We start from the raw sequence: 24,624 nt of genomic DNA, 5'->3' as shown, positions 1-24,624 counted from the left end.
TGCTTTTTCCCGCTTTTCCATGTTCCATTTCATTATTGACTTCTTGATATCTCATTGTGCTTCTCATTACTACAGTTTCTGGACTTAACAATACCTAAGAGATGCAAAAGCATAAGATAAAAGGTAGGAGTGGTCACTTGAAGCTGCCAAATCAACAGAGGAGATAGACATGTCTACTGGGAAAGGAATTCCCCTTCCTAGACACTGTCAAGAAGGCTGCTGTGCAGGGGTAGGGAGCAGGATGTAGTTTCTAATAAAGTACTACATTCACTCGTGCATGCACATATAGGAATTAATGTCCCCCAAGGAGCACTCCTCTCGGGCAGCTAACTTCATAATGCAAGAAAAAATAATGAACAAATAAAAAAAGGAAATAAACTAGATGGGCTCCTTAGATGGTTGGTAATAGTTACAACCATGTCTTTGGCAAATGAGGGTTTGTTTTAATTCCAACAATGGTTGCCTTTGGAAATTAAAACACATATTTGCTTCATATTACTGTATCATGACTGACTCAATATGCAAGTCTTCTGAACTTGGCCACTTAACTTCCTTTTCTAAACTGTCTACAGTTCAATACTTTAACAGAAGCATCAAAAACTGTGTATTTTATGAATGTTCAGCTTCAAAGTAGGCTTTATTCAAAATAATAAACACTCACAAGAAAAGGGGATTATTTTGAAGAAAAGAACGTTAAATACAAATGTCTTTTTACTGTGTCTCAGGTTGCTGCCATACAGAAGATGCAACATAGGAAGGTGGCTAATAAGCTACTCACAGTTTTTATGGATCTTATCTAAATCTCTCCAGTTTCTCTCACAGAATGGTAAGCATCCAATAAGTAAAATCATCACTGTGGTTTTAATGTATATGCACAGTTTGTATTTTTAGTCATATACTGTAAAATCATTCAAAAAGAGTTAATCTTTTAAGCTGAAAGACCACATAACCAAGCATTAGAGTTTATGAAGAGAGTAATAAAAACCTGAAACATCATGCTATCATTTCAACTCTCCTAACAACCACAAATATTTTCTTGCTGAAATCATAGTTGTAACAAGTATTGTTCTACATTCCAGCTTTAACTAGTTGTTGCTACTCCATAAACAAGACATTTATAATAACTTAAAAAATTGAAAGAACTGATTCCCCTTCTGCTTTCAACAACAGAACTTTGCAGGATTTTTCTTAATTTCATACACCAAATGAAAAAATAAATTTCATAGAGCAAATGAAAAAAGAAACATTTAATGCTGTCTTAAACATACACAAATAAATTATTTTTACAGGCATTGCTGATACAACATTTGCAATTTGTACCATGCAACTTCAGAACAAATTTACAGAGCTACAATGTAACTTACTTAAAAAAACTTTATGAACAGCATATTTAAAAGCATATTAAAAGGAGGTCAATTCTGACCTCTGGGCCATGAAGCATTGCATTAACAGTTCTGCAGAAAGAAAAATGATAAGGTATGAAATGAGTGCTCAGAAACTAGAACCTTATCAGTAAAAGTTTGATTCAAGCCTGTAAGACAAATTGCTCAGCAAGGCAAGTCACCTTCCTGCTGTGATGAGGATATAGCTGAATTTTCAATGCAACTGACTATCTCCTCCATCATGTCTCCTCAACTTGATATCCTTACATTCAGTATCTGGTTTACATTTTCTAAGCATCCTGTTCTTATTCTGAATACATCTTGTCTGAGAAGCCATATACTACCCTTCCAGGATAATTATCTTTTTTCTTTATCTGACAATTTAGCATCAAGCACAAGCACTTTAAAGCAAGTGGAACCGCTAACAAGGAGGGAACTGTACACTGTCATAGTTCAGCTATGTCAAGGTTGTTCATTTACCAGTGATAAAAACACTACAACTCCAAAAATACATTTGTTAGTTGGACTTTGTTCCATGCACTCTATTTTCCTGAAAGCATCCTGACACTTTCCTTGTTCATTATTCTTTCCTTGACACACTTACTTGAGCATCAGTGGATTTTTTAAGGAGTTCTTCCACAAATTTCCAATTGGACTCCTTCTGTTTCTGAAAAATAATTATCAACATGAAATAGCATTTGTATCCCTTACAGGTTTCTGAAAAATAATTACCAACATGAAACAGCATTTGTATCTATTACAGGAAGCACTGTGTAGTAACATGAAAGTAAGCAGGCAAAATATTTCCAGAAATATTTAATGTCACGACAGCATACTGTAGTCATAATCAAAAAGAGCTTTTCTGTTATATGAAAGTAATCGATATCTGTCCCAAAAATTAGCCCTCAGAAAGCTAATAAACTGCCAAAAACAAAAAGTATGCAACCACTTTAAGTGACTCATTTGCAATCCCAGCCTTCACTTTTAATGGAGAAGCAAAACATTCAGGCATTTTTTATTAGTCCAAGCAGTATGTCTCACAGTTTCTTGCTCTAATGTTCTGTAAAAAGGAAGCTATAAGGGGTAAGAGGGGGAAAAAATGTACAATCTCACATTTTCTTGCTTTTTTTCTTTTCCATTTATTTATGCAAAGTGGAAAAGAAAAGGGTAGAAGGCTTTGCAACTAAGGCCATTTTCTCGAGAAAAAAGAAAAGGCAACCAGGCCAACACATTTACATTTCTAGGAGATCCAACAATCATCTCAGCTATGTATATAGCTTCTGTAGATAAGCAGATGTGTGAACATAGTACTTCCATCATTGTCCTGCCTTACTTGTTTCCTCCACTACCAGAACTGTTAAGCCTTGTACATTATTCTGCAGATAGCTGTCCTTTAAACATCAGTTTAGAACTTACAATAAAGAGCATTTTATGCTTTGGTAATTGAAATATAACTACTTTCCAGCAGCGACACCATTGTGCTCCATCCTCCTCCACTACTGATCAAACTAGTCAATGGTGCGACTTGGTGACAGTTTCACACAGAACTCCAGAAAGTACCAAGATAATTTAAAAAACAAATTCTTTTAAAAAATGCACTAATACTCATCCAACAGTATTTGACTACTTGGTGACTTTACATTTTTGCACCACAAGAAAAAGAGAATACTGAAAGACAATAGTTATCAAGTCACAGTCCATAGACTGTTTATGGAACAAATATAAATGAAAGGACAGATCTACAGAAAGTTACACTAAAGTTGTAATTGCATGATTCAGGAACTTGACTCATATCAGTTAAGAAATACACACTGCTTCTTCCTCATCCTGACAGCTCCTCTGTCTGCCCTCACAACTGTAGCATGCCACTGCTCAGTAGTTCTGGTACTTCTGTTTGTGGGACTCAGAGCAAGAACAGTGAATCAACACAGAGCTTTAGGAGAAGAAGAAAGAATGAGAAAAGGAACAGGGCCTGACTTAGGTCACAGAAGAGGGACACTAATAATTGTGCCAGAACAGCAGATGGCACATCATGCCTGGGGTGATGAACAGGATTTAAGCTGTTACTGATGCCTAAGGCTCTGTAGCATGAAACCAGAGCTAGCACCCTGTCAGGAGAGGACATTGCATCAATAGATAGCGAAAGAGTAAAGGCAGCACTTCAATAACAAGTAAATCCAGGAAGTACACAACCAGCATTTCCAGACAGATCTGGCCAGTATTTACATCAGATTTTTGACTGCTGTATTTTAGAGCCTGGTGTTATGTGAATACCTACACACAGGCAACATCCTACTGCAGATTTCAAGTAAAGCTAAGGAACTACTAAAACGCCAGTTTTAGCAGCCATGAGTAGATATTAGAGTTAACACTAAATATCTATGAGAGCACTGAATGTTTGGATCAATCTGCTTAGCACATGTTTTTAGCAGTACCATAGACCAAGGACACGTTTTATACAGCAGGTGTTTATTGCCAAAGCTCCAGCTTGTCTGCAGGTCACCTTACAAGATCTTGGAGCAATCTAGGGCAAACTCCTGACACCACCTGGGATATTGATTACAGGAGTGCACACAGGTTCAGCCCAAACTCAGGAAGGATGGGCACCAACCACCTGCTGCACTCTTTTTAGTTACAATTGTATCTATATTTTAAAAGACTTGTCTCATTTAAATCCCAATCGATTTAGATCCAAACAGTATTCCCTACTGCACCGGCAATACAGCACAGCACCTGTTTACCATTGTTTACAGTCTATCCCTGTCAAAGAATATGTAGAATCTACATCTTCAACTCCAAACCTCGTGGCTTAAAACATCCTCCCTCCACCCCCAGAGAATCCTAAAAATCAACAGAACCCAGAGACCTTACAGTGCATAGAAGTGCTGCTAAAACCAAAGCTTGAGCTGAATTTGCAGAAAGAAACTTTTGCAAGGACTAACCTGGAAAAGCAATATTAGGCTTCTTAGCTGGAAGTCCATGTTTGCATATCTTTCCACACAGTCATTTCAGATTATTCTATTCAAAGGCAAGAATTCTTAGCCCCAAGTAACTCTGCCTATATTACCTTAGCCCATAGGATATTAAAATTGACCCCTGCAACGTTCAGAAGTAGCAAATTTCTCATCAGGTCCCATTTGAGTTTTAAATATACAAATCCTGCTTTTCAGAAGAGTGAAGTGGGACCTGAACAGGGGAATATGGAAAGAGACATGTACCGAACAGTCTCTAAGAAATCTGTCCAAAATTTTCTAGTTTAAAAATGTGGTTTCATGTATGTGAAATATATATTCAATATATATGAACCACTGCATATTTGAAATTGCATTATATGAGCTAAAAGGGAAAAAATAAAAAGAAGCAAGTCTGAAACCTATTTAGAATTTTAAAAGCTTTCAAAACAACCTTACGGCCATGGAGACCACATTAAAAAATTGAAAATCTTCCACAGATGACATAGGCTTAGAGGCAATTTTTGCTAGAGCATATGAATAACCATCATTATGACACATCACCCTCCCACTTCTGATCACAGTTAATTAAAAGAAAGCATGTGTCACAAAGCCATTGCATCAGATGTTTAATCAACAAAACAGGACTACACTGGACTACATTGAGTCCTCATGTAATTCTACTGACTTCACAAATTCATATCACAGACTATTTTACCTTATAATGTTCAAAAAATATTTGACGTTGCAATTCAAGGAGGGGGACAGGACCTAAAGGGATGGTTACTATTAACTGTCTATGACAGATTATATTACTGTGGGTGAAAAGGCCCTAATGATACTGATAAGATTTCTTTTGTACGAGAACAGGGATCCCTGGACAAACTCAAAGTAACACTCAGAAATACAAAGTACAGCTAACAGTTTGAACATAAAGACTACTGGAAACATCAAGAGGAGCATGCACAGGATAGTCTCATGATTTACAAATCAAGACTTGGAAAGTCTCTTCTCCCAGGTAGGCTCTAAGGAAAAATTAATATTTAATCTTGGGCAAGTCACTTCCTGTCACTGTGTCTCAGATTCCTACTTTAAAAGAACAACAACAGGAATCCTTTTTTCCATTCTACATCTTTTCTTGGCTTATGTAAATAATATCATGCCTGGGGCAAAAAAAAAAAAATCTCTCATGAGGCTAAATACATAGTATCTATCAGTGTGAGTTATAGGAAAAAAGCCACAATGATCAAAGTAATCAGTATCACTGTATTTGGATTATGGCATTAAATATAAGAAACCAAGTACAAATGTGTGATTTCTGTATTTAACTTAGGAATAACCTTTCCTCGCTTTCTAAGAAAGAGTGAGTGTAGTTATTCTATCTTCCAAGGTCCCTCTATAATACGCTTTGGACTCTGTCCCTCTCCCACCCACGTAGTAGCGGGGCAAAACCAAGGGAAACTTGAGACAACCTGCAGTGCAGCAATCAGACCTGGTCTGCAACTTTACACTGTATAAATGTGCAAGAAGTTGCTTCATTCTGCCACATGATAACAAGCTGCCAGCCATGGCATCCTAAAGGATTTGTCAACTGGCAAAGAGAAGCAGCATAAGCATCCCACATGGGCCAAGTCCTCTAGCGAACAGACACGCTCATGAGTTTTTCAACTAAGTATTCAAGCACACCTTTGCTATATTTTAAATTTTTTTTACAAATTTGCAGATCAGAAAACCCAACTAATTCTTAATTTTATTGGAAAATCTAATTTTTCTTAGGATTGTAAGTATTCACAGAATTTCAACATTTTTATTTCATTCTCTGTTTATATACTAATGCTTTTAAAAATCTAAAGACAAGGAGAAGGATTTTAAGTTATCAAAACAAATTGCTCAACCAATGTGATCATTCTTCTCTTTTTATAGATTTACAGTTCGCAAACACGTTTCCAGGTTTTAACCTTTCCTCCTAAATCAGGAATGGAAATCACAGGACAGATTTTAACAGAAAGAGGGTACAGCCTTTCCAGTTTTAATATGCACGTTAAATTACAAATAAGACAATTCACAATAAAGGGCAATTAAGCCCAGTTTGTGGAAGACACCATACAGAGCTTATGCTTGGCAAATTAGGGAATATGAGCAATGCAGCTGAAAGGTTAAAAAAGCCACCAGACAAAAAAACCCCAAAACCAACCAAACAAGAAGACCACCAACATCCTCCCCTGCCAAAAAAAAAAAAAAAAAAATCAAAACCAAAACAAACAGAAAAAAAGAGTAACAATAACAGTATAAAAGAACAGAAGGAAGAGCAACAGAAGATGGCATGACCAGATTCTCCCTAGTTCAAAAAGCACTACTGGAGAGTGAAAACCTACTACAAAACAAACTACACCAAAACCACCCCAAAACCCCCAATTTCTGCATCTTCATCTATCTCACTCGCTTCTAATAAGCTTCCTCTCATCTCAAAATGGATGAATTGCCTCAGCAAGTGCAAGTTTCCTAAACTGAAACTTTAAGTCATTAGACAGTGTCTTTTGGTAGCACACCAACATAAAAATTAAGCTGTATACACAAATATATATGCATGTTACGATGCTATTGCTGTGATGCAAAGGCAATGCAAGACAGACAGACAGACTGAAATTTATCCAGAGCAGAGCTACCACTTCAAAAAAATAAGTGGCATTAATAATTACACAGTCAATGTTTGAGGTTTATACCTCATACAGCACAAACGAATGTGTTCAATTCCTAAACAACAAACCCAGTGAAGCATTTATGCTGCAGGCAGTCTTAAAACATATGCTACATCATTAAGTATATGTGCTACTAACTAGTTGGGATATTTCAAGTTTCCTTCATGCAGCTCTCTACTGAATATCTTGTGTATAACAGGAATGTGTCTGGGGCTCCTAGAACATTTACCAACTTGTACAAACCTAAAACCAACTTCTTTTAAAGAGTATGAAAATTCCTGCATTAGAAAACAAACTGTTTTCTGTCAACAAAAATAACCAAAGAGATCAAAATCAATTATAATAACTCTTAAGTATTTAGAAAAAAGCATACCCACCTTTTCATCTAGATTTCCATTACGGTCGAACTGGTAGAGTGGTGCCAGATGACTCATAATCCACCAGCTAAAACTCAGTGGGTCTTTACATGGAACTGCTTCAAACCCAGACACACTTTCAGAAGTACTTGGCCGTTCAAAGATATTCTTTAGGGTTGTGTTCATCAAGCTCCAGAAACCCTGTAGAAAACACAAAAGTTAATTTGAACTGTGTTCAATAACAAAACCTATGCTAACAATTTCCTCTACAACACTGTCCTATTGATTAATTTGCTTTTACAGAGAACAAGCAAGATGAGCCATTTAAAGAAAATAACAAAAAGCAGTGGTCAGTGTTACCACAGAAAACTCAGGGCTACCTTCGAAAGTCCCCTCTCAAATGTCAGTAGAAAGCAATGTGAAAGGACAAGCTTGGGTCACCAGCAAGAATGCACTGCAATACTTCACAGGCAAAATTACAAGCAGATGGATTGATGACATGCAGACAGGATGGTGCTCCAACACTCACAAGAGAAAGGTTAGAGTTCTTTAATGAAGACTTGTTATAGCATATTTTTGAAAAATTTCTAGTTCCAGACTAACCTAACCAAAAGGAATATAGTAGATGGTAGAGAATCAATCTGAAAGACAGCAAACTGAAGTTCTGTTTTGTCACAGTCTGTTCCAGCACTGAGAAACTGATTAATTCTCTTTGACTCAGACCCTTGTCTATAACACAATATTACTATTTCTTACAGGCTTTGCCTATCTTTCCTAGTTTTAACGAAGCTCTCTGGGACTTCTTTGCACGTGTATTTCACCCACCTTACCTGGGTCCTGATGCTAACTTAGCTGCAAAGTGCTACTGCCAGTGCAAATGCTTAACAGCAACACAGTTTCACTTGTGCTGTCCACCTTTATATGTGTTGTCATTAACAAGTAAACAACCATCAGTGCAAACCCTCTACTGTGAAGTACTTAATTCTGTACTAAGTGAACTGTACTCATAGCACAGATGGCCACTTGGTTCTTATAAAGATTACTTCAGAAAACTTTCAAAGGATTTTTCCACTTCTTAATATTCATTCAGAGAAACATCAATTCAATTCCAACCATCAAAGAAAGAAAAATTAAAATGCTAGAAAATATCAGCAAAGGAAAAGAACAAAACAGAAAACATCATTATGCAATGTATAAAATCACATGGCCTCCTAACCCATACTTGAAATACTGCATGCAATCCTGGCACTCTGTTATTCAAAATAGGATATGGTAATGTGGAAAGAGATTCAGAGAAGGGTGACAATGACCACAGGAAAACAATGGCACCTGAAAAAAACAATTACTGTAAGAAGTAAGACTCTTCAGCCTACAAAAGGCAGAAAGTAGGATATATCAGATAAAAAAAGAACAAACTGAAGAGGCATATAAGGTTGTACTGGTATAACAAAGAAGAACAGGTAATGATTTGCTGATTTCCAACAGAAATATAAGGAGGCATCTAGAGAAGTCAGTAACTACAAGATTCAAAACCATACACAGGCTGTTCTTGTATAGATGGGTAACAAAGACAGAAACATGGGCTAGCTGGATCATTGTTCTGACTGTACCCATATTTCTAATGCCTGGAGATGAGTCATTGCATGACATATCACAAAAATTGCAAATAATTTTTAAAAAAAATAAGTAAACATGGCTGTGGTTTTTTCTTCCATAAAAAGAATGGAACTTTCACAGTCTATTCCTTTGCTTTGCTTTCTTTAGCACTGAGAGCACTCCTTATCAATGACCTAGGTCATAATCCAACAGTACATTGCAAACCTAGAACCAGGACTTCATGCACATTCAAGACAGTGGCCCAAGGCATCAGTTAGCATGCAGTTCTCCTGGAGCAAATACGAGGTTCAGTTCTACCATCAGATCTGCACGTTCATGGCCATATGGGAACATTTGGTGGCCTTACTGCACATATAACAATATTCTTCCTTTACCTCTGTATAAGACCCTTTATTTCTGTGGTCCAGCAGCTGAATAAGTAGAATCCATAGTTCTTTAATGCAGGTACATGGATAATGGCTACTAGTAAGAGCCTCAGAAGGTCGCACCTGAAAGAGAATATAGAGTAAAACTATTCACAGAAGTGTTATTTTTAAAATTGTGGTTTATATATCAATATTTCCTCTAGTCCTGGCTGTTTGGTTTGAGGTTTTTTTTTTTTTTCAGGTAAATAATATAGTTACAATTACACATTCAAAGGTGAATTATTTCACTAACATCCAAAATATCTCTCTCATACAACATAGACTCTTTCCCAATTCTATATAAGTTACAGGTTGCGTTATTTCCTAGTTTCTTCTGATACACTCTCAAACATCATTTAATTGAATAAAAACAGCATTCCATGTTCTAAATGAAAAGAAATTACAATAAATACTGATTCATTGTCTGACAGTAAGGAAAAGAAAATGATTGATTAGATTTTCTTTATGTTCCTGAGAAGAAAAAGATTTCAAATTATTTAATAGCTATTATTGTTATTTTTAACTGAAAAATCCTTAATGACTAGGCATAATGCTAGTAGAATATGTTGTTGTTGGCATGAGGATGTTAATGTTCCCACAACATTTCACAAAATCTGCTTTTCGGTAAATTTACTGCAAGGCATTCTTTTAATATGCAGAAAACAGCATATTTCAAGTCATGTACGTTATTTGATTACTATTCCATATTTAACAAAATTCACTCAGACTGATGCATTTCAAATGCAAAACAGTCTTCTTGTGATTCATCTTTCAATTTTACATTCCCTGAATTGTGAAACAAAACAGCAAAAGGAACTGCTAAATACATAAAAAAAAAATCTCTGTATGCTTTTATGTTTTCATGATCTACCAGAACTGTATTTGAAATAATCATACTATAGACAAAACTATACTTATTCTATCCTAAGACACATGAACCCACTGAACTGTATTCAGAGCTGGCAAAAATTGTGAAAAGCTTTGTTTAAATAACATAATTCAGCACCTTTTACCTTCAGCAAGGACACAATGTAGAAAGAAAAGAGTGAAGACAAAGCAGCTTATACTCATTTTATCCCTAAACAATGAGTAGTCCAAGTTCGAATAATCAACCTACACCTCTCTAAAGCAAACAGAGGGGAATAGGTACCTAGAGAGTAATTAATCTCACTCATTGCAGAACTGTTGTTATCCTTCCATGACAATAAAAAGTACCTCAGGTGACTAGTTTAGCCAACTAACTCCTAGACATCTACATCTGATGAGATGGATCCTGAGTTTTTATATCCTTCTGTTTTTTCTGATCCATTCATGCACTATTCTCAAATCATACCGGCACTTAAAATAATTTCTAAATTTGGAAACCTAATAGTGTAAATTAAAAGTTATATCAAAATATGCAATGCCCATGACAGCAGTGGCTGTGTGAGACATTACAGAAGTGGGAGTGAATGACTAAAAACCCACATTTTCACAATTAGAACAAGTACCTCACCAATAGTTTCAAATCTGTATAATATTCTATTAGGATGCAAACTTCTTATTTATCATCCATATGATATGTTACATAATAATATGTTTACAACTACAGTTTCATACAGCTCCAAATCAGGTTTAAATACTGAACATTTAATTATAAATATGAACTTGCATGTATATATAAATGCGACACAGTTTGTTTTTTCTCTCTCAAGAATCCTGTTTATCCTATGAAATTGTCATGGTAGACCTATTTTAAATAATTCTTTATTCGTTTTCCACATATACTCACAGTACTTCACATGGCCTTCTCTCTCCCCACACTTTTAGCTAAAGATCTGTTACAGGAATCCCTCAACAACCTGAACTAATTTAATGTAAATGTTATCTTGAGAATAAACAGTATGACCACTAAAGTCTCTTAGAAAATTCATTATTTAATTACTAACTTCCCAAAACTGAAGTGCCTCAAAAATAATTCTGGTTATGACTCACCACAAAAGAGCAAAAGAGACCCATTGGAAATGAGCAGTCTACTTATTACTGTAACAGTGGAGGTTTTTATAGAATTTTTAGGCATAGAAACTATCTTACAAATGAGTTTCATGCTTTCTAGGTGGACTATCAGTTGTTGCAGCAAGGTTTCTTCAACAGGGTTTCTTCATCTACTGTTTGCATCTGTTACTGTGCTATTCTACAAGATCGCAGGATCTCTTCTGCAGGAAATGTGCAGTATCCATTTAGGATAGACTCTGGGTAGTAGTAGCAAAGCAAGACATGATACAGATATTGGTTAGACTAAGGATAGCCAAGATATGTTGTTTTCAGAGATATTCTGGACTTCCTCTTGCAACATCCTCAGTTCAGCATCTTGGTAAGAATGTTTAAAACCCCAAACTGTGATGTCGTTGGGACAATAAAGCTCTGGTGCCACAGGTGTGGCTGCTGAAGACAGAAGATATCCACAGATAAGTATTTCTCTGGCAAATATGTCTCAGAGCACACTGGGCTCAGTACACAATCCAAGTCAAGCATCTTAATATCAGAGCTGCCCAAGAAACCAATCTGAAAATATCAGTCTGGAAGACTAGAGTTTATGTCTTTCTTTCCAGAGATATCCATAAATGTTAAGAGCTGCACTCATGAATGTTTTCAGCCAAAAGCCCAAGGACATGTTTTAGTGATGAGCTGATGGTGTCACCTACTAGGGGTATTAGCTGCATTTTCAACAATTTTAAGGGATGCTATTTCCATCATTAGCAATGATTAGCATGCTATAGGAGTCACCAGCTCAAGTGCAAGCTTCGCTTCAGAAATTAACGTCAAATAGAACTAATTTGAGCTGTGGCCCACACCTAGAGAGAGCTTAAGAAAAAGCAGTGGCAGAACAATCTTCTCTCTTTGTAATGTGGCTCTGTAAAAGTACGTCAAATCTGTCATTTTATCATCTGTCATTTCCAAGCCTACCATCAAGCAAAATGTTCAACAGATACTATTTGAACTTTCTTTTACAAAACATTATTCTCCTCTATTTGCCTTTTGTCAGGGGAGAAATTACTTTTTGGGCATTGAGCCAATGATATGAGATAAGGGGTGGAATGTCTTGGGGTGACTTTGTGATGTGTATCCCCTATCGCTGCCCATGCCCAGGAATTAATTTTGTGCCTTTCTATGCTTTTAAACTGAGGCTGAGAGGGAGGAGGAAAACCTGAGCAAAACTTCTTCAAAGCAGTTTGCAGCTTGTTCAAGGTCATACAGAGATAGAGACTTTTTTTTCCAGCTGCAGCAGCAGAGCAGGAGTGGGGAAAGGACCCTGTTTGTTTTTGGCCAGTTTTTCAGCTTCTTTTTTTCTCCGGAGAGAGACAGAGTTGAACTTTTGTTTTCCTGGGACTTTGTTTTTTTTTCTTTTTTTTCTCTTCTGGACTGTTTCAACATCAGAATGCCTCAGGAGGAATTTCCACTGAGGCCTTGGCCCTGGAGGTGGGCCCACCACCCCATCCCAGCTCCAAGGAGGGGGAGAGAGAGATCTACGGAAGGACTCAGAATTTTCCCAGGTTTCTCTCAGCAGAGTGAGAGGTTTTATCATTTAGCATTATTATTCTTTTCCTGTGTGTTTGTTAAATAAATAGTTTTTATCTCTTTCACTTTCCTTCGAGGAAAATTTATTTTTCCCGAACCTGGTGGGGGAGGGCTGGTTGTGGCCTGCCTTCTCTCAGAGGATGTATTTGGTCAAACCTGAACAAATTCGCAGTATTATCTGATAATTTAATAGATCAATACTGATTTTAAAAGGTAACAGTTCTCTACATGAAGGTGTTTTAACAGAACAGTTATCAAATGCTAGTACAGCCATTCCTCCCACCCTCAAAAGTAATATGAAGAAGAGGGAGTCTATTTTTTACGTTTTTGTACTAGGAAAATATAAATTATACAGTGGTCACTGCTACTTCTTCTCAGAGTTCAGCTCTGCATTATGGACCACACATGTCTATCTCAAGCAGGTTTCACAATGACACAAAGATTACACAGCTCTTTTACTGGCTGCTATAGGGAGTTATTACGACTTTCTAGCTTTGGAGTGCTCAAAACAAGTGAGAAAAATACTGCAGCTATAGAAGGAAAGAAAAAGAAAAAAGAAAAAGAGAAGAGATGGACAAGTTTTCCCATGACAAATGCAGAAGTGCTGTAACAAAAAGATGAGGTGGTGGAAACAGGCACACTGCAACAATAAACTGTAATATGACATTCTCTAAGTGTCCAGTTAGCTTACTGCCAGGATTAGTGTTATTCTCTTTTTGTTCCTGTTGAGAGAGTTTGAAAAGACTTTTTTTTTTTTTTTTTGCATCTATCTAAACCTTTTAGACTGTGCCATGTTTGGCATTAAACCTGGAATACTGAACTTAGGAAATGTGGCACTCACTTCTGCTCTGTACACAGTGCATTTCAATATTACTCTCTCATTCAACTGCCAGATGGTCATGAATAAATATAACACAATTTGAGCTCCTAACAAATAACACTCTTTAAAACATGGAGATACAAAGCCATACGTAACATTTAGAACTAAGCAGTAAGAAGTCATCTATGCACTGGTGCAATACCCAATTCATATGGTTCCCAGTACAAGAATCTAAGTACCCATGTTCTATACAAAGAAAAAGAGTTACCTTCGTATACTTGTTGATAGCCAAGCTTATTAAATCAGATATGAGATTTCCACAGTGTTTTTCAAATAAACTGATACTGGTTAAATTCTCTCCGGTTAGATTTATGAAATGGTTAGCATATACAACTTGTCCTAAAACGCAGAAGAAAAGTAGAACTGTTTAGTTTCAGGTCTGGCTGTAGGAATATAAGACAGAGAGGATTTCGTTTCCAATACATATATATTTTAGAATGGGCTTGTTGACCTGTATGTAATTTTAATTTATAAATTCATGTGAGAAAGCTCATCCTAAATTCAAGATAATCCCTTCATCATTGCACGGAAATCTGGTATTATTCAGGTTGACAGTAAAAAAGCTTGGCACTTTACAGCCTTTTATTGGCACAGATTTTGCAGAGGAATAAAGATTTATTTATCTGCAAGTTCCACTTTGTCACATGCCAGTGCGCATGTTCTGGAATCATGACATGTTTTGCAGATATGCAAGCTGATGACAAACAATTCTGGAGAGGTCTAACACTTTCCTTTGGATGTGTTGATGTAAAAAGCTGGCATGATCATGTTCCAACTTGAGCATTTGTAGGCATTAACAGATGAAATGGTAAAGTTAAGAGGCTGCAAGATCTTATCCCACAAGCTTTTCAACAGTACAACCCCCTTGACACCAGTGGAGCAGATGATACGTAGAATGAGCTTGTATTTTATTCCTGGAAATGTAAGGTGAAGCCCTGAGCCCACTATCCTGCCACTGGTCTCGGCAGTGTGAAGTTTCCACTCAGAACACTTTACAGAATAAGATAAAAACCTAAGGAATTCTAAAAGGCACATAAGAATACAAGATAATACATGCAGAGATATTACTGTCTCAACTAGTAAATTTTATTCTTAAAAATCATGAGCTTTGTCTTACAAAGCTAGATTACTGCATTATTACTCAGAACATTATCTAAAAATAAATACTGAATTCTGGAGAATACCTTTCCTTCAACAGTTTCATTACCCTTTCTCCAAAATGCTCTAAAAAAGGAAAACAGGCTATCCCACAATGGATCATAAAAGAAACTTAGAATTATAGAACAGAAAGCCAACCCATACACTATCCAGTAACACAGACATGCAGAAACAGAGAAAATGTGTTAATGTGAGCAAGGCTGTGTTGTGACAGCGCTCGGAGCAGGCAAAAGCTAATCCAAGTGTTCAGATTCAACACCAGTTACTGGCCTAAACATATACTGCATTCTTTCTATACCTCAACATCACTTCAACTGTTGCAATTCCTGTTGGAATTTATATTGACAATTTATAATTGGGAGGCATGAGGGAAGGTATGGTTGCAGTGACACACTGATTATAGAAGAAAACACACTTTTGTGATTTATTTTGGTAGAATAGACATGGAAAATAGATATAAGCCTCACAAAGCAAATGAAGTTCTCTTCTGTATTTTAACAGTTCTTCAGCAAACTGAACTACTCTGAAATTTAGTTTTACAATTGCATTCTATGACCTTTTTAATCTAACTTCAATGAACAGCTTACTCTTATCAACTTACTTTTTGCCCTTTTAAAGCCTTATAAAATTTTTTTTAAAAGATATTGCCTTGCCCTTTTCTTGCTGTACTTTTATAAACTTTCCTGACTGAGGCTTCTTTTGCTCAATATTTTCTTAGTGTTCCACATGGTTAACAATACAGGTTCTCTCCTCCGAGAATCCTTGTTCTGGTCCATCCCTGGACACTTCCTACACTGTTTTCATCAAATTCACTGTTATGCATTCTGGATATCTGTAAACGCATTTTTATTTGTGATGTCAAGAAGTGCATTGTTATTAAATATTTAGTATGTTGCACCAGTTGAGTATGAACTTTGTGATCTTTGTTCTGACGGAACAAATTCCTAATACAATTTTATTTAATTTGAGCCACATGATGAGTCACAAAGAACCTACCTTTACCAAATTTGAGTTTACCCCATTCAATACAGCTATGCTTAAAAACCACCATAATTAGTTTTGATTCTGGACAAATCAAGATGGGAAAACTAGGTAAGTCATATGTAAAGAATTAAGTTCAAGAAAAAAGCCTGCATACTTACTCATCAGTTTTTCACCTAGTACATGAAGAACTTCTAATACTAGCCAGTTAATATCCAAATGGAGATGTAGTAAGTGCCACGATGGAGGAAAGACCTGTAATTAGAAATACATTTACTTATATTTAACATTTCTTTAGTGAATTCTGAATACTGTACTAAGACAGGGTGGTCCAGGCTTTGGAACAAGCTGCCCAGGTAAGTGGTGGAATCACTATCCCAGGAAGTGTTCAAAAACATATGGGTGTGGCATTTGGGGACACGGTTTAGGGGAGAACATGCAGGTGCTGGAGTAATGGGTGGACTTGACATTCTAAGATGGCCTGCAAAGAACATTATGGATATCTATGATCAAATGAAATGTAACATACAAATATGCCATTCCGTTCAAGAAAAAAAAAGAAACAAACAAAAAAATTTCATTACAATTCTGTCCGTAAGAGGCTATTTATCAAGTTTTGATTCAAGCTTCACAAATTACAACACCCTTAGTTAACCTTTTCTTTACAGAAAAGTATTAGGTAGCACACAAACTGCTAAAGTGAGCTCTTGAAATAACTTTAAGGAAGAGAATACTAAAATTTTGGAGTTTACTTGAAATTACTGTTTCTTTCATCAGCTCAACAGTGGCCCTACTGACAAGCTAAACAAAAAAAGATTCAAAATGCTGCTTCTCAGTTGATCATTCCTCTCCAGATACTAATTTATACAACATAAGACAGAAATTCCTTTCTTGTCTTTATAAAAGATTTGAAAGCATTAGCTATGATATGTGTATGCACAAATCCTAACAGTGTATACCTCACTAGTGTTTAATGCTGCCGTGCCTCCTTCCACATCTGCACTTTTCTTTGTATACAAGATCTTTACCCATTCTGAGTCAGGTTTCAGAATGTATTTTTTAAAAAATGCCCCTCCTACTGGGAAGCTCAGAAATTTTAAACATTACTACAGACAAACACCAAGTAATTTTTTTAAACAAGCTATGCTAATTCAAGCCTACTTATCTACCTGTAACTGGTACTATCATTTGTATAGTATAGGAAGAATTCTAAAGCTATAGAATGAAAATAAATAGATAAATAAAAACATCAACAGCAAATCCAGATCTCATTAGTTGTGTATGCCAAGTAAAGGATGGCACTCAATATAGAAAAAAAAAAAAACAAACCCAAACCAGAAAGATTAACTTATATTAAGCCAAAATTTATGAATTTATCAAGAATACATAATGCCACATAAAAAATTAAAATTCTAAAGAGACATCAACCTTTGCCTGATTTTGAATAGTAAATGCTGCCAGAACATTACTAGGAAGTTCACAAAGGTGACCAGTGTGCACAGTCAAAGCATGAAGCTCTTCCACCAACACCGATGGTAACTGAGCTTCTAGTTCTTCATAAGGATGGAGCATTCCATCATTTTCCACCTTAGGGGGTTCCAGATACCTGAATGTAGACAAAAATACACAGAATCAGAAAACCAGTAATAATCACCTACACAAAGCTTGATACTCAAGTTAGTAGAATGTGTGTAAATCTCACCTGAAGATGAAAACTTTCACATAGTGCAAAAACTTAAGACATTGATGCCTGATGCTCTCTGCTTCAGAGTGCAAGCGCGCAGCTTGACCTGAAGTAAAAGAGATCAATAGCTTAAAGCAGATGTGACCACACCACGGCTCGTTTAACATTTGCATTCTCCACAGTAATTAAACCAAACCACTGCAAAGACACTCTCTGAGGACAAGCTGGGAGGTAACTGATGGTAAACACCCACTTCTAAATGTCATCTTGCCAGAGGGATTCTTTATCTTACCATCTCAGGCACATTTCCAGATACAGATAGAAAAAAAGGCCCGCAGGAAAGGTGAGGGCAGTACTGAGTGCTAGAAGAAATCATTCAGCCCTACTGCCCTGCTTCCTGACTGCTTTCAAGACACCTTCAGTAAAGACATTGGTAAAACAGTTTATCAGCCCCCTTTTCTCTTGATGGACTTATTTGTAAATACACTTTGTAACTTTTCCTTGGAAGCATCACATTGTTGCACAGAACCTTCAGATGTATAATGCTAAGAGCCACCCATTCACAAATCCTGCCTTTCACTTGCAGCTCTGTATCCTTTCAGGCAGTTATTCTGACTATATGTCTCCTTTCCTTTGTTCTCTGAAGCAGTTCTTATGGTGTTACCATCCTCACCTAGCACCTGCAAGCTCAAACACCCCTATAAGAGCAGAGATTCACTGGAAGTTATTGCCACTGTGTGAGAATCACTCCTTATTTTTTCCTACACCTTGCCTTGTAGCTTTCAGCTTGTATTAGAGAAAGATGAAACTTGGTGCATAACAAACCAAATATGTCATTTAAATACCAAATAATTATTGCCCAATAATATATATACACACAAAGGCTTACCAAGCAGTCTGACTGCACACATGCTGATTATTGAGAGCATCTTAAATACAAGCATCAAACGAGGACCTTTAGCAGGGCCAAATGGAACTATCACACTAGAGGAGATGCAGGGCAAACTCTTGGTCACCTACTACACTGGACTGCACATCCAGGGAAAGACAGTTGTCTTTGCTCCTCTCCCCAGCTGACCACTGGGGAGTCTTCCCTTTTTTTAATCTTGCTCTCACTCTCCCTTTTGTTTCCCCCCATCTTCTCCCCTTAACTTGGAAGTTCACATAAGTCACTTGTTACAGACCCCACAAATAATGCTTTGTGCATACAAGCTTATCTCAATATCTTTTGAGCAACAACACTCAGGGGGCAAAGCAAATCAACTGGTACAAATACCAGAATATTCCAGTGTACAGCCTACCTGCACCACGTCAGAAGCCATAGCATCTGCCATGGTAATGAACCACAAGTTTAAGAGGATCGATTCACTCTGTTCTAAAGTAATTATCTGTAGATGTTACTGCTGATTTGTAGCAATAACAAATACTGTATTCTAAATTCCTCAGAAGTTTTGCTTAAGCAAAATTTTGTTACAGTATTTTTTACGTGGCTTCTACATTACACTGTTCTCAGTACGAAGTATTCAAAGCTCATCAAGACTGATAGGAAATGAAATCAAATGTACAATATTGGTATCTATATAAACACAGAGTATAACATAGATTTACTGAGCCAAAACTCTTAACTGGGGTTTTAAACAGTGGTGACAGCACATTTATTTAAGACATCAATAATACCTAGCATCACCCTGCCTGATCACTTTAAATACTTCAATCCTTATACACCCTTCTACTACTAGCCCACTTCTATAGGGAACTGAGTCACAGCTGAATCAGTAACTTGCTCTGATTCAGAAAGAAAGCCTGGTGCAAAGCACAAAATTCAAGTTCTTCATTTTACTAGCTCATTTGACAAGTGGAAGAACAGGATACAAAGAAGCGAAGAGAACCAAACAGGTGCTTAAATTTAAGAGAAAAAAAGAACTACAGAACAGTTTCTTGGTGTCCAGCTACAATATCGAAGTTCAAATGTAATTTAAAACAGGCTATTACCATTTACGTCAAAAAATTTAGATTTTTAAGATACTATCAACAACTGCATATGAAAGAAGCTTGATGATAAATTCACATCAATTATTTAAACAGCAGAACATGACAATATCAAAACAAAATAACAGTAATGTGTAAAATTTTCCACTCATAGAACACTAGCACTTCATCTGTAACGAGAAGACACTATAGACAGTTTATTTCTAAGTAATTACTGAGCTTCTCAACTTGCTAAGTAATTCAGCCTTCAAGTTACAATAAGCCCAAGGCTGCAATAATCCTTCAGAAACATGCTGCTTCTCATGCCTCAGTATTTAATTGAAACAAAGCATTTTGTAGTGATCCCATTTTATCGATCCCACTGCAAAGATAAATTAAGTTTGTAAATAACTCTAAACTAAGCAAATATAACTAACTCGTTTAAACGTAAGCCAAAGGAACGCTGAAAAAAATCCCAAGCCACTACCTTTGTAACTAAAATAGTTATTGGGATGTTTGATGAAATTTTCCTGTTTTAATTAAAAGAGTTAATAGTTTTGCCAAATTCTGCTCTAGGGGTGACACCTTAAGTCAAATTAATGCAAAATGCCCCACTAAGGTAAGGATTGCCCTGTGCATCTACCATACAGGCAAATATGGTTCCAAACTGACTCCCAACATTTCCACAGTCTATTTCCCTACTGTCTTACATCACTTGGTTGCCTACTATATTTCTACCCTTACTGCAGTTTTATGCTGCTGATATGCTTTTCTGAGGCACACTCCAAAAGCTCTTGGTCAAGAGTCAAAGCACAAGTGTGATCTGTGAGAATTTACTTCTATAATGAAAAGGCAGTCACATGCCTATTGCAGTGTCAAATTAAATTTGTGAAACTTACCAAAATCAGATGAACTCATTTGTACTAGGTTTTCCAGTGTGTGTATCTGTTGCCTAATTAAAGAAAAACAAAGATTAATGGTATTTATATAAGTTGTTTAACTCCACTTTAGTAAGGTCAAAATGGAACAGAGAAAGGTAAGAGGTGTTTCTTGCTCTGTAGTTCAGAAAAAGCTTACAGAAATGTAACTTAGGAAAGAGTTTTAGTGGAAGGCAATGGACACATCCAAGTGTGAAGGGATGACACTGAACAGAATTTTTGCTTGTTTTTAAATCATTAAATGCAGTACCAAAAAGCCCCTACAACAATTGGCTAAATATTGGGGAAGGCAAAAAACACCAATACAGACAAAAACCCCCAAAAACCATTCCCCACAAGTGATCTTTCCACAAGCATAACTCAACTTCATGTTTGACCACAGAATAAACCTAAAAGTTAGCCCTCATGGCATATACTCAGTACACACTAAATTAATCCACTTGTGAATGTGCATTCTGTCAGCAGCTTTTCCTGCTTCTTGCTTTGGGTGGTCAGGGGCTGAACTCCAGTACAAAATATAAACAGCAACAAATACAGTAGAGTAAAAGGAGGTGTCTCTAGAAAAGTTAAAGCTCAGTTCAGTTTTGGAGAGGAAAGAAAACATTTTTAAAGAAGCTAAGTGCCACTGCAAACAAATATTTTTTAAAAAGCTGTAAGCATAGGTATTTACTCAGCCATATTCTGTAACAACTGTTATTTGCAAGTGGTCTTCCAGTAGAGTCTCCACAGAGATAAAGCAGTATTAAAGTGAATATATGAAAAGCACAACTGTGTCAGACAGACTTTTGAAAGAAAATGCTGCATAAATGAGGAGGGAGCTCTCTGCTTCATTTCTTATACAGTCAAAGCAGTAACTACCAAAGGATTCTAAAACAGGCTACTTGGATATAACACAAATCAAATGTTATTATGAAAACCCTGAAAACTAGAAAGCATCTAAAAGACATAAGAAGCATCTAAAAGACATAGGAAGCATCTAAAAGACACAAAACTCCAGGTTGTAACTTGCATATTAAAGTGCAAACACACAGTAAAATGATCTCCCTTAGCTCTTTCCTGCTTCCTTGGATAAAGCCATGTCAGCTACCCTTCCATCATTTAGATGGGTTGTAGAGTTTTGTTTTTTGTTTGTCTTGAAATCAAACCTGAATTTCTGCCTGGATTTTTCAAGGATTTCAATCACGTGAAAAGGGAGGAAATCTGGAAAGCAGGAGGACTTTATGAAATAGGGCTTTTGAGACTGGAGAATAGAGAAGGAAGGTACCAGAAAAGGAGCCACACAAAAAAAGAAAAGAAAAACACTCTCCAGTGAATTGACAAAAGACAGAATACAGTGGGCTGATAAAATTAAAGCACAAACTGGGCAAAAGAAACATAACAAAAATACTCTTATTTAAATAAATAATTTTAATTTCAATTTGCATTTGTACCTTAAAGATTGATCCTCATGGCTGTTAATCATTAAATCATTTGATTTGCAAATACACATTCTGACAGGTAAACTGGTACTTCTGTTTATTAATCAAAGATATACTATCTTAGTATACCCACTTAAATGGTTACATGGTCTCACTCACTTTGATTCACACTTCTTTAATAAGAAAACTCATAAGTAAGAATTTTTACCATGAAATTACTACTTTAACTTGCAGTTCTATAGTATACTATTATTATTTATTACAATAGTTAAAAAATTGTAAATAATTTTTAATTTCAATATTAAGTATAATCTTAGACATGAAAAAAGACTAGGTTTCTGTAAGCATGTATTTAAACATAGATATTAACTATACTCCATAAATTTAACTATTTACACCCACCCTATCCTCAAAAACTATTGTAACGGGTACTTAACACATTTGATTTCCACAGTGGAAAAAGGAGGAGTTCTACTTTCAGTTGTCAACTGGTCTATAAATGAAACCGTTCCATTTTATGATTGAACAAATGAACTCAATGTCTTTGCAGAGGGACTTGTCAAACCAAAAGACAGCTTAGCAACCAAACTCTCAATATCCAAGTTAGTTGAAATCCATTATTCCTACCAGGTCAGTAGGTTTTAAAGCATGTACAGCTTAAATAGCTTAAAAACCACAATAAAAGACATTATGCCTTATGTTCATCTCTATTACAATTACAAAGCAGTTTATATTACAGGAAAAAAAACCTTAAAAAATAGCCATTTAATTCAACATTCTTGTGCCACTGCCCACTGATTTTATGTTAATGAACAGTTAATAAATCAGACTAAATGCTGAAACTTTTAACTTAATCATATCTCCCCCATTACCACTTTTTTTAACACTGTGGGTTTTTTTAAACACAGTGGAGTCAAAGCTTGCATCAAAGCTTTTAGCTAAATTATTTAGCAAAGCTAAATAATACTAGTTTTAATACACTTCCAGTCATCTATGTCATCACATTCCAATAAGCTAGACTCTATTAACCACGTTGCACATCATATCCTTGGTCATACCCTAAAGGGATGGACCAATCCACTGTGATGAAAGGAACGATGGAATACATCACATATATTTGTGAAATCATACAAAAGCACTTCTCCCATCCACTCTCTGTATGTGCTGTACATCCTGAGGATTATCAGTAGCAAAGAGGATTATCAGTGATCTGTGTATTTGCATTGACCAGATTAAGCATCTACATTGAATTAGTCAAACACTGAGTAACTGTATCTGAAGAGATTGCTGAAGCTATCCTAATCCAAACAACTGAAGAAAGCACTGCATCCAGCATTTATAGTATTTGATTTTTCACCTCCACTTTCCTTTATGCACAAAAAAGGACTAAAAATCTTCAAAAGACAACTTCAATTATATGGATAGCACAATCTCATTCAAGGAAATCTTACATAGTCTATTCATACATTCTGAAGGTAGAGCCTTCTAAATTAACCCCAACACTCTGTTGTAATAACTATACTTAATTTTTTTTTTATCTGGTAATGCCTAAGATATGCATCACACTACTTAGAAACTTAATAATAAGTCACATAATATTAAAAATCCGCGACACAATGTACTTCTTCCTGCAATTCCATCTGTGTCTTATCCATCACTTACTGGAGCATTAAACAGACAGCATTAATCTTTTTTAGATGGATTGCATAACCCACAGTCTTTTATGATGTTACTATTAAAAATGTGAAAAGTTTGTTACACCCAGTAGATATAATTACAGATGTGGATTAATTATAAAATAAACACTATCATACCTAAGTAATCCAAAGAGAAATTCGCAGGATTCAACTAATGCCGTTTCAGTAACCCACTGAAAGCCAAACAATTCCACTGTATTTTCTTCATAGTCATTTGGAGAAGGATCTAGTCTCAGCAAAACCCTGCAAAATAGAGCCAACAATATTCATACATTTTCCAGTACTAAACCTATGGAGTACAATATCTACAGCTGGCTTATGTACCACCAATACTTTCTGAATATATCAGCAACATGTACATGACAGATGTCTCAAAGACAGTTGTACCTTTTAGAGCAATATTATCTATAGTAATATGACAACTCCTAGCTTCAAAAGCATAAAAACAGGATATAGTCACAGGTCACAGTATATTTTGGAAACAAGAATTAACAAGCTACCACCTTGAAGTATCTTCATACTTACAAAGGGGCTGAGACATAACCTACAGACTGTACTTAGAGAAGAGGCTGCTATGTAAGATAACACGCTGCTCTGCATGTTTGGGATCTGTCTCAATGCACACCACATACCTAGCAACTAATGCTGGAACATACGTTTGTTCGTCTGTATACATTTAATAATATTTATACTGAAAATATTGCTAAAAGCACACTTTTAGGCAGATGAACAGATGCGGGTCAAAATGTTACCTTGTCATTGTAACTTAAACTAACACTAGGCCATAACTACCCTCTGCTCTGGCTAAAGAAAAATAAAATAACATCAGAATTAGCATTTCACTCAAAGTGGAGAAAATCAGACACCTGTATTATTAAAACACTATAATTGTGCAAGTAAAAAAATATTTCATTTACATGCTTTAAAAAAAAA

General features: G+C 36.0%; 1 protein-coding gene across 1 annotated transcript in view; it reads right to left on the bottom strand.

Moving 5' to 3' along the window:
- The window catches only part of MMS22L (MMS22 like, DNA repair protein), a gene marked incomplete at both ends in the record, with an annotated part of 88,753 nt that overhangs the window by 62,539 nt on the left and 1,590 nt on the right, over positions 1-24,624 (bottom strand). Inside the window, 9 exons of the mRNA XM_082276758.1 lie at positions 1,987-2,049; positions 7,410-7,589; positions 9,380-9,493; positions 14,056-14,186; positions 16,148-16,241; positions 17,415-17,592; positions 17,689-17,776; positions 20,538-20,590; positions 23,809-23,934. Coding sequence (XP_082132884.1) covers positions 1,987-2,049; positions 7,410-7,589; positions 9,380-9,493; positions 14,056-14,186; positions 16,148-16,241; positions 17,415-17,592; positions 17,689-17,776; positions 20,538-20,590; positions 23,809-23,934 — 1,027 coding nt within the window. The remainder of the gene's footprint in view (positions 1-1,986; positions 2,050-7,409; positions 7,590-9,379; positions 9,494-14,055; positions 14,187-16,147; positions 16,242-17,414; positions 17,593-17,688; positions 17,777-20,537; positions 20,591-23,808; positions 23,935-24,624) is intronic.

Source organism: Coloeus monedula (assembly GCF_965178545.1).
Source record: "Coloeus monedula genome assembly, chromosome: 2".
Lineage (NCBI taxonomy): Eukaryota > Metazoa > Chordata > Aves > Passeriformes > Corvidae > Coloeus > Coloeus monedula.
Note: the sequence above shows the minus strand (reverse complement) of the source record. Positions and strands in the feature narration are given on the sequence as shown.